At 40.2% G+C, this 20,296-nt stretch overlaps 1 protein-coding gene across 1 annotated transcript in view; it reads right to left on the bottom strand.

Moving 5' to 3' along the window:
* Positions 1-19,768: 19,768 nt before the first annotated feature.
* The window catches only part of LOC120023365 (MAM domain-containing glycosylphosphatidylinositol anchor protein 1-like), a 246,431-nt gene continuing 245,903 nt past the window's right edge, over positions 19,769-20,296 (bottom strand). Inside the window, exon 18 of the mRNA XM_038967372.1 lies at positions 19,769-19,863. Within this exon, the coding sequence (XP_038823300.1) occupies positions 19,769-19,863 (95 nt within the window). The remainder of the gene's footprint in view (positions 19,864-20,296) is intronic.

Consider the following 20,296-nt stretch of genomic DNA (forward strand, 5'->3'; position numbering starts at 1 on the left):
TACTTATGTCATGCAATAAAATGCAAATTAATTACTTAAAAATCATACAATGTGATTTTCTGGATTTTTGTTTTAGATTCCGTCTCTCACAGTTGAAGTGTACCTATGATAAAAATGACCTCTACATGCTTTGTAAGTAGGAAAACCTGCAAAATCGGCAGTGTATCAAATACTTGTTCTCCCCACTGTATATGACGTCACCAACAATGAGAGGTAGGCTACACCTGCACGTGGGTGGTCTTTCTTTATCTCATCTCTCACTGATCATTTCTGTCATGCCCTGATCTCTGGTCTCAGTTCCAGGTGTAACACACACACACACACCACGGGCATGTACTGTAATATGGGGTGATGTAGACTTTCAGCCCCTTTGTTATTGTCAGAGTTAGTCTAATGTAGTGAACAGTGTTACAAGCTAATGTAGCAGACTGTATAACAGTACCATATGGTCCAACAATGTGACCATTATTAGAGACTAGTGGAGGGTAATATACTGGACCGCTCTGCCTTGTTCAATGGAGTCTATTTAAACCTCTATTTCAGTAGTGGGCACCAGAAAATAAAAGCAAAAAAGGGAAGAAAGAGGTAGAGACACAGCAAGGCACAACAGAGGTGAGCGTGTCTCTATCTGTTTTTATGACCTCATGATACCGTACAACTCTATTTCAGTGATGCTAAAGGCCTTTGCAGTGGTTCCTCAATTAAACGTTTTGAGATTATACATTGAGGTAAATTGTGGTATAGTACGTTACGCTGTGTACTCCATATAGTGGGAGTTAGAGCGCTGATTTTGCCTTTGGATACAGTGGTCCCAAGGCGCTAATGTGTCTGTCTCCTCACTGAATGAATGAGGTTAATGAATGGGCGATATAAACCAAATAGAAACTAATAATTGTGCCCATGATTTCACAATTGAATGTGAATTAACTGAATGATGAGGATGAAGAGTGTGATTGAATTTAGAACAATAGTGGGTAACACTTTACCTTAAGTGTACTTTAATATGTAAATAAATAGTAATACATGTATTTATAACATAGTAATTACACTGTAATAAGGGTTTAGAGGTACAGGTTATTACACAAGTGGAACAAGGACGTGTAATTACAATCAGCTTGTCAGAGGTTATTCCACATGTGTAATTATTCATCATTTATGTATATGTAATTACAAGATGTCTTGTTCCAAATGTAACTAACATGTTCTGTAATTACACTTTTGCAGTCTCCTGTGTACTAACATGTTAACAATGCATCTTAAATATGAAACCTTGTTACTTGCAAATACATAAGTCACCACCACTGAAATAAGCTAGGCTAGGACTCGTTCAGATTTTGTAACAATACACACCCTATCAAACTACAGCTATCTTATTTCCATATTGTGTGGCTTAAAAGACGGACTGAATTAAATGTTAGAGCAATGGTGTTCCAATCGATATGCATAGAACTGTAATGTACCCACCCAGGACCAAGGACTTAATGTAAAGTGAAACACATAATGGTATAACCTTTGTAAATACTATATGTACCTGCCTTTGAAAAGGGATGTAACAGGTTATTTCCATGGCTTCAAAAATGTAATGTAAGTGAAATGTTGTTCAAAGTAATTGAATTTATAATGTTAATGTAGGTACTCATTAGCAAGCAGCTTTGAGTAATGTGAAACACAGTAGGGTTCCTCAGTCGGTGTACACATCACGGACAAACTGAATTGATCCACCCACACAGACAGCGTTGTGAAGAAGGCGCAGCAGCGCCTCTTCAACCTCACGGGGCTGAAAAAATTCGGCTTGTCATCCAAAAGCACTCACAAACTTCTACAGATGCACGATCGAGAGCATCCTGTCGGGCTGTATCACCGCCTGGTACGGCAACTGCTCCGCCCACAACCGTAAGGCTCTCCAGAGGGTAGTGAGGTCTGCACAACGCATCACCGGGGGCAAACTACCTGCCCTCCAGGACACCTACACCACCCGATGTCACAGGAAGGCCATAAAGATCATCAAGGACAACAACCACCCGAGCCACTGCCTGTTCACCCCGCTATCATCCAGAAGGCGAGGTCAGTACAGGTGCATCAAAGCAGGGACCGAGAGACTGAAAAACAGCTTCTATCTCAAGGTCATCAGACTGTTAAACAGCCACCACTAACATTTAGTGGCCGCTGCCAACATACTGACTCAACTCCAGCCACGTTAATAATGGGAATTGATGGAAATTATGTAAAAATGTATCACTAGCCACTTTAAACAATGCCACTTAATATAATGTTTACATACCCTACATTACTCATCTCATATGTATATGTATATACTGTATATCATCCACTGCATCTTGCCATTATGTAATACATGTATCACTAGCCACTTTAAACTATGCCACTTTATGTTTACATACCCTACATTACTCATCTCATATGTATAGACTGTACACTATACCATCTACTGCATCTTGCCTATGCCGTTCTGTACCATCACTCATTCATATATCTTTATGTACATATTCTTTATCCCTTTACACTTGTGTGTATACGGTAGTAGTTGTGGAATTGTTAGGTTAGATTACTTGTTGGTTATTACTGCATTGTCGGAACTAGAAGCACAAGCATTTCGCTACACTCGCATTAACATCTGCTAACCATGTGTATGTGACAAATAACATTTGATTTGATTTGGTAAACCTTTTTATTACAATCCTTGGGAAAATACACTTTATTGTAGAATAACTGTTGCTACAGCACCTATACGTGTAATTACAATTTACTTTCAATGCAATTACATATTTAACAGGATATATCAAAATGTCAGTTATTACAATGTTGTTCTAAACGAAAGTACAATGTTTCTACACAGGAACAAGCAGCTTAATGTAAAGTGAAACACATCAGGAATTACTCATAATTACAGTACCATGTAGTTACTATGTTGGCAAACACCCAGTACATTACTTTTAGTTGTGATCAATGGCAATCCATGTCAAGCTAGAAATAATGTTGTTACAGCACTTTTAAGTCTAATTACTATGTACTTCCAAATGTATTAAATATTTTGCAGGGTATATCACAATTATTACAATGTCGTTATAAAGAAAAGTATTGAAATTACAATGTTTCTACACAGGAGCAAGCAACATAATGTAATGTGAAACACACTGAATTACTCAGGTAATTACTATGTACAGTGGTTCTTCCTTTAAAAGTTGCGTCGTACCGCAGTACTGCTTGCGGGCTGCCGCAGAATTCTATGGCGCGTTATTTAATTGTCAGCCATTGTTGCCATTAATGCTAGTTAGTGCTAGTTTGACCACATCTTTGAGATGAGGCATCTTTGAGGCATCTTTGAGAAGCTTTTGACTGTTTTTAATATTGGCTGTACTAGAGAATTTAAAACCTTTTTTGTAAGAACATAGTTATATGGGATTGATTTTAAGAAATGTAGCTTAATTAATTTTATTAACATTATGGTGCTTCTATTCCAAGAAAAAATACAAATTATACATATGACAGACAGCACATGATTCAGTAACACTAAACAAGTATTATTACTGAAACAGGATCCAAGTGGTATATAAACTCAGCAAAAAAAGAAATGTCCTCTCACTCACTTCAGCAAACTTAACATGTACAAATATTTGTATGAATATAACAAGATTCAATAACTGAGACAAACTGAACAAGTTCCACAGACATGTGACTAAAATAAATGGAATAATGGGTCCCTGAACAAAGGGAGGTCAAAATCAAAAGTAACAGTCAGTATCTGGTGTGGCCACCAGCTGCATTAACTTCACCATGGTAGGGGGCACTATTTTCAACTCCGGATGAAAAGCGTGCCCAAAGTAAACTGCCTGCTACAAAAACAAAAAACAATATGTGCATTTTCCCACCAGAGATGTGCTTCCATCAAACTTGACACGTAGCAGATAAAAGGCTGTGCGTGATGATGTAGTGCACATAAAAATATATTTTGCGGGTAAATTCCCATGTACCAAATAAGAAATACGAGTTAAATGGATCTCCATCACATTTTCAACTCAACTTTTTTTTTGCGTTATATAGCAAGTGTGCCCACTCAGATATTGGCATGTGCGTTCTATCCAAGCGCTCTGTGGCTAGAGTGCATGTATAGCCTACATGATGAGATGATTATGGACAAAAGGGCAAGATTATTTTGTCATACTGCAGCCAAGCATCGACGATCATGTCACCTGATCAGAGGATGTGAGCGGAGTGGAGCAAGCAGCGGAGCTTGCATCATTTAGCTGGAACTTGGAGAGGATAAAACAAAACATTTTGGAGCCTCCAACTTCTCTCCTGCTCCAATTTCAATCCGGTACCGCTCAGCCACAAACTCTGGTCATCACAGTTCTTTTAATTAGGCCTATTCTGTTGTATCTATTTAGACTACCCCACCACTAATGCTAAGAGATGTTGATATGAGTCAGCCAAGAAATAGGTCACACAGCCTGTGTAATTGATGGCAAGACAAGGAATGAGCCCATGCAGCACCAGATGCATTTTGGGTTCTATTTAGGCTATTGATTAAAAAAAGAGGAGAATAAGTTTGTAACAGTGCTAAAGTTGTCTATCAACTATAAAATGTGAGCGCAACAGAGCCTGTTATAACTGAAGTTACCACAGACTATGACCTCGGTAGGTCCTTGTTTAATAGCCTATGACATGTTGTTGAAATGATATGATAGCCTACTTCAAAACCAAATGGTACATTGTCACAAAAGTAGAAGGGCTTTTTGTTAAACAAAAATTAATGGAGCGAGTTTGGAGCGGCAGTTTCTTTTCCTGTGAGCGCTGAGCGAATTTTAGTGGAGCATGGGCAGTATTAGTGGGATTTCTAACTGCTCAACTTCGCTCACACACTGCACCAGAATAAGACCCTTGAAAATTCATTGGAAAGGAGCATCAAGCTCTTCACCTTGCACTTTCACCACCCTGTAAAGTTCATCATATGTAACCCGTTTCAGGAAATTAGGCATATGTCGCGGGTCACTAGTTCAGTTTTTTTGGGGCAGAAATGCCTTCTCGAACATGTGAACTTTCATGTTCCTTAATAACAAACTTGTATGTCATCTGTAAATATGAATGCAATTGTTACATTTCAAGTCTAGTTGGTTAAGCCACAGAAAAAGCCAGCAACCTTTCCGCTAGCCATGATTGGCTGAGGTAATGAGTGGGCTGGACATGCAGAGAGATGAGTTTGGATTGGTCTGCCATATAGTACGCTTCTGTCTATTTGAGCTGGTCAGTATGTGTAGGGTAATCCTGTCTAATGTGGCTTTAAAAAAATATATATTGCGTAATAAAACTTAACAAAAGACTCCATCCAGTATGCAAGTATACATTTCAATAGAAAGTCACTGCAACAACTGTTTCAAAGCATTCTCATCTGTGTGTGCAGAAACGCTCAACACCGGTTGAATATGGCCGGTGTCAGTAAACGTCGGCAAAAAAACGTAATTCAATTGTTGTCTGGAGCACAGTTACAGTCACCAACACTCTGGATAACATGAAAACAGCCTAACCAGCTCTGCTAGGGCGAGTATAATGGTCAGAATTTGGGTGGGGGCTAAAGGTCTGGATGTTTCTTATGGCATTGCACTCGGTCAGTGTGAACCAGAGTGACTTGACACAACAACGGGCCAAGCAAGCTGTAAATACAAAACGGAAAGAACACAGAATGTCTTACTTATTAATGAAAGGGGTTGCAGTCTGCCGTGAAGCATTCATCCATGTATACAGGTATGAGTCTAGCTAAAGTTTCATATATTATGCTAATTTTGTCAGAAAGCTTTTTTATTTCAGAATTGGTATTTCTTTTATGTTTTACTATAAAAGGAAAACATGTTGGCAAAGCTCCAGCACTTAGAGTTAGATAATTACAAACAAATTTTCAGTGAATCAGCCATAAGATATGTTCACCCTGTTACGGACATGCACTTAACTGTCTTTAAATACTTTCATTGGACTATTTTAATATTTATATTTTCATAAAGCTATTGTGTTCCTTTGTCAACCCTGTCCATTTGTTCTGGTCAAATTATAAAGAAATAACAGATTTTGTTTACAATATGTGGTTTTTTACAGAACTTCATCTAATTTGCACCTTATCTTTCTGAATTGAGACAGTTATTAATTATAGTTTATGGTGTTGGCTGTGTCTTACTCTTTAAAATAATTACACAAATCCTTGATATTTGACAATGTAACTGAATTAATTTGAAAAAGATGCCAAGATAACACTGTGGACCAAGGTATAACAGAGTGGACAGCTATAACGGGACAGAACATAAATTAAACCCTGAACATTGAATACTCAACACTGAATAGACATCTACACAGTAATACATGTAGTAACAACATTGTAACTGCTATTTAGTTACATATTCATTGTGAAAAACAACAATACAAAAATACATTGCCGGTACAAAATCATTGGAATTAGCATTAAAACACATTCCTGTCCCTCTCTTGCTCTCCCCCCTTTCACCCCAAATGCTCTTCCACATACTTCCAGGTGGATTTTTCCATCTGCACAGAGCGTTTATTAACAGCCTGTGGCTCTGGCATCAGAAAAATGATCTGTCCATCAGAGTACCAACAAATATCTTCCTTTGGACTTGGCCAGAAGAATTTGTTGATGCCATTCCGGTGCATGTACTTCACCTTAATGTTATTTTCCTCTAAATCCAGAAAGTTTAGCTTAGTTTAATAATCTTAAATGCCTTATCTTAATAAGCATATTCTAACCTTGAAGGCCCAGGCTGATTTTCAGGAGTTGAGGGGACTGCAGCAATGCACTAGCCTTGGCCCTGGCTCTGAGTATCATTGTTGAATCTTCCCATTTCTTCCTTTCTGTCACTGAGTTCAGCTATTGCCTTCTTCCCTGTCGCTTTGTCTTTCCTCCATTTCTCCCTCCCTTTCTCTAGATTCTCTCCTTCTTTCTGGCTCAGCATTACGTCGTTCTCTGTATTGCCGCTGTCTTTCAGCTGCACTAAGTGTCACGCCCTGACCTTAGAGATCCTTTTTTATTCTCTATTTTGGTTAGGTCAGGGTGTGACTAGGGTGGGTAGTCTAGTTTTTTCATTGGTATGGTTCCCAATCAGAGGCAGCTGTCTATCGTTGTCTCTGATTGGGGATCATATTTAGGCAGCCTTTTTCCCACTGGGTTTTTGTGGGATCTTGTCTATGTCTAGTTGCCTGCGAGCACTACATTAGTTTCACGGTTCGTCTTGCGCTTTATTGTTTTCTGTGAGTTTCATCCAATAAACATGTGGAACTCTATGCACGCTGCGCCTTGGTCCATTAATTCAACCAACGATCGTGACACTAAGAGGAGGTGCCATTCCTTCAGAAAGACCTGATTCAATTGATATTTATTTATTCTTAAAATACTATACATACTCTAATTATGTAATATAATTTATGAACAAAAATACATTTTGCAACACATTACTGCAAGTGTCCATTTGATCACCCTGTTGAGAGCATGTCCACCCTGTTAGGTGTACATGGATAACAGGGTGAACAATAACAGGCTGGACATTTTGAGATAAAATTAGCAACTCTGCTCCAAGTGGTCGTGATGAAGCTAGGATAATGGCTGCCACTTGAAAAGGAATTTGCATTGTTTGACAAATATATTTTGAAATTATGAAATTCGATTAACGTCTTGTATTTTTGCTTACAGGGTGGACATGTTATGCTTTCCCACATCACATCACCAACATATGTCAGAGTCTATCTAAAAGATAGCGAATGAGTCAGGCGCAGGACACAGGTAAGAGTAACAATCACTGATTTACTCAATCCAAAACGTATCAAAATCCCGTTCCAAACAAGGAACAAAACAGGACTTAAAATACAACACACCGGAATACACGAAAGACAATCACGCACAAAACAGAAAGGGAAACCAGAGGGTTAAATAAGGAACATAATTATGAGAAGGGAACCAGGTGTGTAAACAGACAAAAATTAAACATGGATCGGTGGCGGCTAGAAAGCCGGTGACGTCAACCGCCGAACACCGCCCGAACAAGGAGAGGGAACAACTTCGGTGGAAGTCGTGACAACATAATGATGAAAATGTAATATGAAATCTAGATACTCGCCAGGTTCCCAACAAGGAAGTAACATTATTTACTGATTGTGATGTCATTGTAGAAAATATATATTTTCTTAAAGTGCCAGTAACCACAATGCAGCAAGGTGGACAACAACTTCGAGTACATACAGAAAATGGTCAATGTTCTTATAAAAAGTGCAGCATTTAACATAAAAAGATAACATTTAATGAAGAAAATGTTTTACATTTAGAATTGTACTGAGCAGCACTTGCGACATTTAAAAATTGCCTCCTTCCACTGAAATACTCTAAAATGTACTTTGAAGTCTATGTCATTATGCTTCTATTATCATGAAGGCATATACACACACATAAGGATCCTTTTGAAATTTGATCCAGTGTATATTTTTTACACTACCGTTCAAAAGTTTGGGGTCACTTAGAAATGTCCTTGTTTTTGAAAGAACTTTTAAAAAATTGTCCATTAAAGTAATATCGAATTGAACAGAAATATTAATGTTGTAAATGACTATTGTAGCTGTAAACAGCTGATTTTTTATGGAATATCTTACAGTACAGAGGCCCATTATCAGCAACCATCACTCCTGTGTTCCAATGGCACGTTGTGTTATCTAATCTTATCATTTTAAAAGGCTAAAGGGAAATGTTCTTGTTACTTACAACCTCATGCTAATCACATTAGCCTACGTTAGCTCAACCGTTTCGCAGGGGGACACCAATTCTGTAGAGCAGGTATTCCCAAACTGGGATACGCGCATTGCCGTCGGATAACGCCAAATAAAAATGAGATTCACATTTATAAAAAAAAGAAAGAATACTCACATATTCAAACTGTCCATTTAGTAAGGCCTGCGACCATAGATACACATACCAGCTCTACTGGTAGTACTGCTACTACCAGCAGTACTACACCTGCACCTGTCGACGACACAAGTTGTTTTGCTCACACGAGCACATCCAATGCTAGCATCAGTAATTCTACATTTGTTGTTAGCCCAGCTAGCATGGACACTGACAGTTGTGAATCTGATGCAGCCGAAGAGCTACTGCCCCCTTACCCGGGAAAGCACCGAACAACAGACAGGGACGTTGGACCATTGAAGAGGCGCAAATATGATGAGAACTACATTGATTTGGGGTTCACTTACAGTGGGGCAAAAAAGTATTTAGTCAGCCACCAATTGTGCAAGTTCTCCCACTTAAAAAGATGAGAGAGGCCTGTAATTTTCATCATAGGTACACTTCAACTATGACAGACAAAATTAGGAATTTTTATTTTATTTTATAAGTACTGGACAGCAAATGGACTTTGTCGGGTCAAGATGTGTTGGTATCTGTACTGATGATGCAAAAGCCATGACAAGGAGACATAGTGGAGTGGTAACGCATGTGCAAGCAGTTGCTCCCGACGCCACTTGGGTACACTGCAGCATCCACCGAGAGGCTCTTGCTGCCAAGGGAATGCCTGACAGCTTGAAAGACGTTTTGCACACTACAGTGAAAATGGTTAACTTTGTTAAAGCAAAGCCCCTGAACTCTTGTGTATTTTCTGCACTATGAAATGATATGGGCAGCGGCCATGTAACGCTTTTACAACATACAGAAGTGAGCTGGTTGTCAAGGGGCAAAGTATTGACACGCTTTTTTAAATTGAGAGATGAGCTTAATGTTCTCTTTACTGACCATCATTTTCACTTGTCCGAGCGCTTGCATGATGACGAGTTTCTCACACGAGTGGCCTATCTGTTTTTTTTTTCTCTCGCCTGAATGATCTGAATCAGGATTAAAGGGACTCTCCGCAACTATATTCAATGTGCGGTACAAAATTCCGGCTATGATTAAGAAGTTGGAGCTCTTCTCTGTCTGCATTAACAAGGACAACACACAGGTCTTTCCATCAATGTATGATTTTTTTGTGTGCAAATGAACTCAAGCTTACGGACAATGTCAAATGTGATATAGCAAAGCACCTGAGTGAGTTGGGTGCGCAATTACGCAGGTACATTCCCGAAACGGATGACAAAAACAACTGGATTCATTATCCCTTTCATGCCCTGCCTCCAGTCCACTTACCAATATCTGAACAAGAGAGCCTCATCGAAATTGCAACAAGCAATTCTGTGAAAATGTAATTTAATCAAAAGCCACTGCCAGATTTCTGGATTGGACTGCACTCAGAGTATCCTGCCAAAACACTGTTGCCCTTTGATACCACATACCTATGTGAGAGTCGATTTTAGGCCCTCATTAGCATGAAATCTAAATATAGGCACAGACTTTGTGTGGAAAATTATTTAAGACAGACTTTCCCCAATACAACCCAACATTGCAGAGTTATGAGCATCCTTTCCAGTACACCCTTCTCATTAACCTGTGGTGAGTTAACCTGTGGTGAGTTATTCACAAGGTTTTATATGTAAGATGGTTAAATAAAGAGCAAATACCTTGATTATTATTATTTGTGCCCTGATTGTATAAGAGCTCTTTGTCAATTCCCACGAGCCAAGGTGTGACAAAAACTCATACTCATTGTCACGTATACTCCCTCTCCGGCCTCTAGGTCATCAGGCTGCTGATTATCCCGCACACCTGTCACCATCGTCTCGCGCACCTGCGCCTCATGACACTCACCTGGACTCCATCACCTCCTTGATTATCTTCCCTATATCTGTCACTCCCCTTGGCTCTTTCCTCAGGTGTTATTGACTCTGTTTCATGTTGGTGTGTTGTTTGTGTTTTGTGTTCATTGTGTTTATTAAAACACTCACCCACTGAACTTGCTTCCTGACTCTCAGTGCACTTGTTACACTCATTTTGTGTCCTGGTCCTATAAGAGCTCTTTGTCACTTCCCATGGGCCAGGTTGTGACAGAAACTCACACTAATTCTTATTTTTAAATGTATCGTATAGTGTGTATGTGGCAGGCTTACAATGATGGCAAAAAACAAAATTTCAGAGTTTGCTGACCCTGGTGCTAGAGGGGCTACGCAGCTGGAGGTTGAATGTTTGAAGGGGTACAGGACTATAAAAAGTTTGGGAACCACTGCTGTAGAGGATAATAATGCCAAAATATTTGTATATTGAATTTGTCTTTCAGCATCAGTAGAACACTCCACCAGTCATACAAAGAGAATGGTCTAATGCCTCCCATCAAAATGAACCAAAGAGAATGACATTACTATAAGGCAGGTAATCAAGGAGGTGATGGAGTCCAGGTGAGTGTCATAATGCGCGTAACGATGGTGACAGGTGTGTACCATAACGAGCAGCCTGGTGACCTAGAGGCCGGAGAGGGAGCACACTTGACAGTAAGTGAAACTTACCTGACAATTATGCATAAAAAAAATTGTATTGCATTTTATGTTACATTTTCTTTTCATGAACTTATCTTAATGTTATTTTGTTGCTTCTTGGATCCTTCTGACCCTATGCAGCCAGGTCCCATGTACTTTTTAACTCCTCGCAACTGCAGTGGCCAAAACAAGAACAAGTTTGTGCTCTGGTATTGTGCCTGGCGGACCATGCACAAGCTCCACCACAGTCTGGACATTCACTTCCTGATCACAGGCCACACCAAGTTTGCCCACGACTGGTGCTACTGCCTCATCAAGCAGCGCTTCAGAAAGACCAGAGTGAACACTTTGTCTTAGATTGCTGGTGTTGTGAAGGACAGCACTGTGACAGGGGTCAACATCCCACAGCTGGTTGGACTGGAGGATGGTACGGTGCTAGTGGAAAGCTATGGCTGGCAACAACACCTGATTCCGTATTTCAGGCCGCTGCCACAGTTCAAGCAGTACCAGCACTTCAGGTGAATATAATTTCCATTGCATTGTGTGAGGTTTTTATTATCTAAACTTGAGGTGAATTGATGTTGTGCAAGGTTGTAATGTCTATTTCCTGTTTTAAAGCTTCAAAAGCTCTGGAGCCTGGTCGCCAAGGAGCGTTCGGACTCAGTCAACACCAGGTTTCAGCTGCTGCGCAACGCTGACATCCTTCCTCCCATAGATGGTCTGCCTGTACAAGCATCACCTGGACTGGACACAGCTAGACAAAGAGTTTTGTGATGAGGAGGCTATGGACATCACATGCCCTGCACCAAAGTCAAGGGAAAGACAGAAACTTTCTGTTGACCTGGAATTTTTCCTTATTGTAGGCTACTACTTTTACCACTTTTAGGTTTAGTCTTTACTACACTACTCACTGATTAGCACATGACCTCACATGTGAATCCTTAAAGAGATGGGTGGGGCTGGCTTAAGAGGGTGTGAACAATGCTAAATGGGTGTAGACAAAGGAGAGCACTCCAGTAGGTACTAAATAAACTGCAGTAGGCCAATAAACTGCATGCTTTCCCAATGAGTGGGAGGACCACACAACATGTCATTGCGTGACTCCAAGTTTACTTCGATATGATGGATATTATTTCAATATTTGTGCATAAACTCTTTCCCAAAGTAATTTCTTGCATAATTAATTTTACCAACACAAACAGATCCCACCTTGTGTAGCGTATTTAGTTTTGTTGACATTAGGAAAGTTTACAGAAAAATGTTCTGTTTCCATCAGGACTGTCATTACATTTTTCATCTGACATGTACTTTACTCGCAGAAAAAAGGTTGGATGGAAGCCTGGATGGTGACCCTGTAGGGGGTCCAGATTTGAGTTCAGCTTGAAAATTTGGAGTAATGCCCCCGACTAAGTCACACCTCCAATATACTTTCCCAGTGTGCTTTGCCTTTCGAGTGAATTGTAGAGTTACCACCCAAGACTGTATGTGTTAGTGACAGAGACATGGTTGTTGATTATTCATTTTTGTTCTATGGCATTCACCAAGTTAGTTCCTAGGTGAATGTAATCATTAATATGGAACAATTTATGGCAATACATATATCATGAGGGCTTGTTTTGAGGCCTAGCTTTATCCTAAAACTCATGGTTTACAGGCCTCATCAGTCCTCCAAGTAGGGTTGTAAGATTCCAGGGACTTTGGGTCAGTAATCGAAAGGTTGCTAGATCAAATCCCTGAGCTGACAAGGTGAAAATCTGTCATTCTGCCCCTGAACAAGGCAGTTTACCCACTGTTCCTAAGCCGTCATTGTAAATAAGAATTTGTTCATAACTGACTTGCCTAGTTAAATAAAGGTAAAAAATAAATAAAAATGGGTGCAAAAAATATAACAAAATAGAATGACTTCTCATTTTGTTTTGAGTCAGTACCACAAACATTTTAAGTAATAATGATGTTTAATTGACTTTGAGTTCAACTTACTACTTGGGGTTAACAGTGTAATATGCAAGGCTTGAATACAAACAGGTGGATAGAGAAGGATAGAGTGGTAGTTTGTCACATTCTGCATTTTTACACCCCATAGCAAGTCACAAAGAGTTGTTTTTGTGGAGATATTATATACGTGTGATGGCGACTCAATGTGCGAGAAACCACTGTGTGCATTGGCAAACATGACAAAAAGGACGCCAAAATCATCTCTTTTTGTTCTTTCGTGATTATTAATTCATACATTTTGGAGTCATATTTCAAATGTATTTTTCTTCTAAAATATTTCAGTACATGACAAAGAATATGCAACACCCAGCACTGCTATACTTTTCAATTATTCACTAAAGTGCATATACACACACACTGTCTTTGTCTTGAATCTGTCCGCGTTGCACACATTTGCGTAGACAGGCAGGAGCTGCGTAGTTACTCTGACCAATCTGACTGCATTGTGGAGGGTTAACTCATTGGGGTGTGCTCCAAGTACACAAATCCTGCACAGGTCTGCGCAGATTATAGTTTCATTACATCATGCTGATGTGGTTTATTAGACGTTAAAGACTTCACCAGGCATTTAAAGATTTGGTGTGACTTTCCCAAAAACATAGCGATCATCTTTAGCACTAAGATCATCTTAAGTCCTTTTGTAGGCAATTGATGAACAATTATCTTTAAAAGGCTAAAGATGATCTTTATGTAAACTCACCCTGATCAACATTGCTGTATCTGGAATGCACCCTTTCTGTTAGCGGAGAATTGTCTGCACTGGTGGTGAGGACATGTGAAGACCTATACAGTAACACTCAGTCGGTCCTGCTGTTGAGTTCGTGGAGCATCCCCTGTGTGTGTGGTGATGTCTCTAATGGAAGGGGGTCCTTTCCAGTGACTGGGTGACTGCCCATCCCTTCTCAACCATGGCCACAGATATTGCTTGGATGCTACGCCGACCAGCTGAAGTGTTTTTCTGGATGGTAGGTCACCTCACGGAGGAATACCAGTTGTGAGGCACTTACTTATTGGGGAGTTTGCTCTCCAAGCTGTATGACGGGGGTCCTTTCTAGCCTTCTTGTTTTACACCGAGAACTACAGGGAAACATTTTGACAGTAAGAGAGTTTTGAAAATGTTCACGCATGAAATGGAGACCCCTTTGGTCAAGGTGGTCAAGGAGAAACCTGGATCGTGTAAAAACATCAGATAATTGGAGGTGTGGTAATGCCAAATTAATTGTGATTGGGTTTAATGTTGCATAATTCTGAAAACTTTCCCAAATTCCCCCTCTTTTCAGAAATCCTGGTTGGAGAATTCCCGGAATCAGGAGTGAATAAGCAGGGAGGGAACTGGGAGTCCTCCAACCGCGATTCCTGAAAAACCTGGGAATTTTGGGAAAGGTTCCTGTAATGTGCAACCCTAAGGGACTATAGCAGTGAACTGACATCCTTTCTTGTAAATGCTATGTTGTATCCTAGAGGAATGTATTGATTAAGCCACTCCTTAATATACGGTACGGTGTACATTTTAGAACTACCTCAGCTAATGGGGGGTGGTGTGACAATCATGAAGTATAAAAAAACTAGCATTAGTACATAATGAGCATCAAATGGCATACAGGGCACATTTTGTGTCATTTAATTTCACATTAAAGTGCATGAAGAGCAACACGTTTAATTATACCTCAGACCACTCATTTCTGGACACAAATGAATAGATTTAAAATGACCTACAATTGGATATACAGTGCATTCGGAAAGTGTTCAGACCCCTTGACTTTTTACCCATTTAGTTACATTACAGCCTTATTTTAAAATGGATTAAAAATTATTTCCCTCATCAATCGACACACAATACCCCATAATGACAAAGTGAAAACAGGTTTTTAGAAATGTCAGCTCATTTATTAAAAATTCAAAACAGAAATATCTTATTTACATAAGTATTCAGATTGTTTGCTATGAGACTCTAAATTGAGCTTAGGTGCATCCTGTTTCCAATGATCATCCTTGAGACTGCAATCAGGGGAGAAGGGCCTTGGTCAGCGAGGTGACCAAGAACCCGATGGCCACTCTGACAGAGCTCCAGAGTTCCTCTGTGGAGATGGGAGAACCTTCCAGAAGGACAACCATCTCTGCAGAACTATGCAGTCCCAAAAGGCACCCAAAGGACTCTCAGATCATGAGAAACAAGATTCTCTGGTCTGATGAAACCAAGATTGAACTATTTGGCCTGAATGCCAAGCGTCACGTCTGGAGGAAACCTGGCACCATCCCTACGGTGAAACATGGTGGTGGCAGAATCATGATGTTTTTCAGTGGCAGGGACTGGGAGACTAGTCAGGATCGAGGAAAAGATGAACGGAGCAAAGTACAGAGAGATACTTGATGAAATCTGCTCCAGAACGCTCAGGACCTCAGACTGGGGCGAAGGTTCACCTTCCAACAGGACAACGACCCTAAGCCCACAGCCAAGACAACACAGGAGTGACTTCGGGACAAAAGCCACTCGGGACAAGCCCGGACTTGAACCCAATCGAACATCTCTGGAGAGACCTGAAAATAGCTGTGCAGTGACGCACCCCATCCAACCTGACAGAGCTTGAGAGGATCTGCAGAGATGAATGGGAGAAGAGCCCCAAATACAGGTGTGCCAAGCTTGTAGCGTCATACCCAAGAACACTCAAGGCTGTAATCGCTGCCAAAGGTGCTTCAACAAAGTACTGAGTAAAGGGTCTAAAAACATATGTAAATGTGATATTTCCGTTTTCTTTGTCATTATGGGCTATTGTGTGTCATTTGTTGAGGGATTTTTTTATAAACCATTTCAAAATAAGGCTGTAACGTAACAAAATAGACTCACTTTCAGGCATTTCATGGTTTCATTTGGAGTATGCAGGCTAGTTTAATTTCCAATTGATCTGGTGAATGGACAGTAAAGAAAACCTAAGTTTTAGGGTTAGTAACATTTGTCAATGTCTAAAACTTACAGCAAACTGAACATTGATCATCAATTACTGATCAATGGAGGCACCTTAACCATGAAAACAATAAATATAATATCTGTTCATTCTTATTATCCCCAAAAAGTGTACTTGCCCTTATTTCAGAGTTTTTGCCCATTTCATAGTATTCCTATCCACATATTAATTTCATTACCAAGGAATTCACCTGAATTTACATCAGTGTTAACGTTGAGAAATATTCTATAATAGAGAACACAGAAGACACAAAGATGAAAAATATACCATAAAACCTAGTCCAAGGCATATAGTTATCCATCTCTGTGCTGTACCCTTTCTTCCATTGTGTATTTAACATTATCAGTATAGGCCCTGAGCATTTCGATGCAGGTTACTCAACTGTAATCAGTGTCAGCAATGTTTCTGCAGTATACTGTAAATATATTCTGAAGTGGACCCTCCTACACTCTCCCGAATACAGCAGCATACTACAGTTAAAGTAGGATCCAGTACACATCGTGTGTCTCAAATGCTTGGTGTGTTGCAACTAACAGTAATGTTACACATACTGTACGTGCTTAGCTACACATAGATGATTATGGTAGAACTCATGAGTGTGAAAGACAACGTCCATTCATTTTCTAGTAAAGCACAAGACCATGGATAGGAACGTGTGTGGTCTCAAATTGATTTAGCTTGATATTATGGGCTTAGTTTGTAAAAAAAAAAAAAGGAAAAAAGTATATTTTTTGTTGTTGAAATTTGCTGTCATATCCATAATTGCCAAATAGATGTGTGTAGAAACCACAAATGAATCATCATCAATTGCACCAAGTCTCTAAATTCTTTGGGGTCAAAAACATTGTCACATAGAATATTACTTAAAATGTCCTAATGTTCTGTTATCATTTAAAATCATATGATGAAGTAGTTTGCTCAACATTTTTCAGTTGCATCTGATTCCGATGCATCATTTTTCTGTCCTGAGTCAGGCATTTCCACCTTGCATATCTCCTGCCTATACCTACAGATAGTTGTAAATATACATTAAATATGGTTGTGAGTTAACAAATGGTCGACGCTTCATAAGAAATGCACAGCTCACAGGATAAATTGATGGGAGATGGGTAGTCGGCAAGCCAGTAAGCTGCATTCACGTGCTACCAGAATTATAGCAAACTCTGAAAGAAACTTGGGACTGAAAATGTGCTAAACCATTCATAATGAGCTTCCAAAGTGGTAAATAAAGCACCGTTCTACCCTCGAATTTGCAAGTTTGATATTTCAGAGTTTCCTAGTTCTGAGTAAACACCACATTGGACACAGACTGAGTTGACACCTGACACCTGACCCCCCCCAGTGATTCCAGTTTTGATTACCAACAATGACAAGACAGCCTACAGGGAGGAGGTGAGGGCCCTGGGAGTGTGGTGCCAGGAAAATAACCTCCCACCAATTGTCAACAAAACAAAGGAGCTGGTTGTGGACTTCAGGGAAGAACAAAGGGAGCACCCTCCCATCCACATCGACAGGACCGCAGTGGAGAAGGTGGAAAGCTTCAAGTTCCTGGGCGTACACGTCACTGACAAACTGAAATGGTCCACCCGCACAGACAGTGTGGTGAAGAAGGCGCAACAGCGCCTCTTCTACCTCAGGAGGCTGAGTAAAAAACCCTAACAGACTTTTATAGATGCACAATTGAGAGCATCCTGTCAGGCTGTATCACCGCCAACAACCGCAGGGCTCTCCAGAGGGTGGTGCGGTCTGCCCAATGCATCACCGCAGCAAACTATCTGCCCTTCAGGACACCAACAGCACCTGATGTCACAGAAAGCCAAAAACATCATCAAGGACAACAACCACCCGAGCCACTGTCTGTTCACCCCGCTATCATCCAGAAGGCGAGGTCAGTACAGGTGCATCAAAGCTGGGACCGAGTGACTGAAAAACAGCTTCTATCTCAAGGCCGTCAGAGTGTTAAATAGCCATCACTAGCACATTAGAGGGTGCTGCCCTATATACATAGATTTGAAATCACTAGTCACTTAAATAATGTTTACATATTTTGCATTACTCATCTAATATGTGTACACTGTATTCTATTCTATTCCACTGTATCTTAGTCTATGCCGCTCTGACATTGCTCATCCATATATTTATATATTCTTAATTCCATTCCTTTACTTAGATTGGTGTGTATTGCATGTATTGTTGTGAAATTGTTAGATATTACTTCTTAGATAATACTGCACTGTTGGAGCTAGAAACACAAGTATTTCGCTACACCCACAATAACATTTGCAAAACACGTGTATGTGACAAATAAAATTTGATTTGGATTTGATTTTGCGTTTATATTTTTGTTTAGTATGAACAAGCCCACTGGGTATAGATGTCAGTTCAACTTATAGTTTTCATTTACATTTGCTTGAGTTGTCAACTAACGTGAATTAAACGGGAAATCAACAAAATAATTCCACTTTTTGGATTTAGGTTAAAAGTTGGATAAAAAAAATACGAAATGCCCTTACATTGATTACTTTTTGCTAATCCAATTAGTTTCCCAAGTTGATTAAATGTCATCACATTGATTTTGGGAGTTGAAATGACGTGGAAATAACATTGATTGAACCAGTTTTTGCCCAGTGGGAGGTTCCCGTTTATCGCTGACCGATATGAAGAAAAAAAAAGCCTCATGCAGTAAGAATACTTCAAAAAAACACTTCTTTGGAAAAGAAAGAAAGAATAGATTGTATACATTTGTGCTTCTTTAGTTTCGCTTTGTCGTAGCCTGTAAAGTCGTCCATGTCCATGAGTGTTTTTCTTCACTTAAATGTTATTTAAACTTTTGTAATATATATTATATAGAGAAATGTATACGTACAATCTAACGCAGGTCCTACTGCAGCGACTGGTAGAGGAGAGGCAAGTGGGAGCTTCTTTCTTACTTTCTATCTTTCTTTCTCTGTCAGTCACTCAGTCTGCCTTCGTGATGCGGCAGCTACCTGGCATCCAGCCCAAGGAGGCGAGGGGGAGGGTTCAAAAACAGGGGGGAAGACCACCCCTTCTCTTATAATCCTCAGCCCCTCCCCCCACCCATATTTTTTATTTTGTCCTTCGTCGTCTTTGGTAGAGTGTCCGACACTTGTGTCCCAGGAATACGGGGTTGGGAAAGAGTAGATGGAGGTGACGAAAGAGTGAAGCCGGGTGAGTGTCTGCTGTGAGGGGTTGGATATTGGGTGTCAAAGGTCACAAGGACATGAGTATGACTGGAGAAGGCAGCAGCGTACGACTGTAAAAGTGTGAGTGTGGAAAAGAAGAATGAGAGAGAAGAAGTGGTACAAGCTTAGCCAGGGTGGAATGGGAGATATGAAGGATGGATTGGCGATGAAAACAGAAAGGTGGACAGGTGACGCTGTGAGTTGTGCTCATCATCTGTAGAGGAGCAGTAGATAGGAGCAGAGGGCGAAGGTCAGCGAGGTGGCCAATGGGTGCGAGCACAGCACCGGGGCTCCTCCAATCAGAACTGTGGAAAACACAAACAGAACAAACTAAATGGTCGGAGCACAATAGACTATTGACCACAACCAACAAGTCACATTGATTGTAAAGAGTTCAAGAGTTGAAGCCTTTTGGCATTTAGTTACGGTGCAATTCTTTTTATCTCGTCTAGTAATCCACATGTGAAAAATGTGTGGGAGAAATTAAAAGTAAAGCCTTGTGAGATATTGCAACTCAATCCCAAGATGTTATGAAGCGAGAACATGTGAGGAGATGCGGTACTAAAACAACATCTGGAACTTTAAAAGCCTGAGAGTGGAATGAGGGGAATAAGGCTTTTTATCACTTCAGAGGCAGGATTCACAATGGAGATTGGATGCGTGTCATAAGTGCTTTGAGGTAGCATCTAAGAGACAATTTGCCCATTGATGTCATCATCAAACTGTTCGCCCCTCGTT

The sequence above is a fragment of the Salvelinus namaycush genome, chromosome 28, assembly GCF_016432855.1.
Source record: "Salvelinus namaycush isolate Seneca chromosome 28, SaNama_1.0, whole genome shotgun sequence".
NCBI classification, from domain to species: domain Eukaryota; kingdom Metazoa; phylum Chordata; class Actinopteri; order Salmoniformes; family Salmonidae; genus Salvelinus; species Salvelinus namaycush.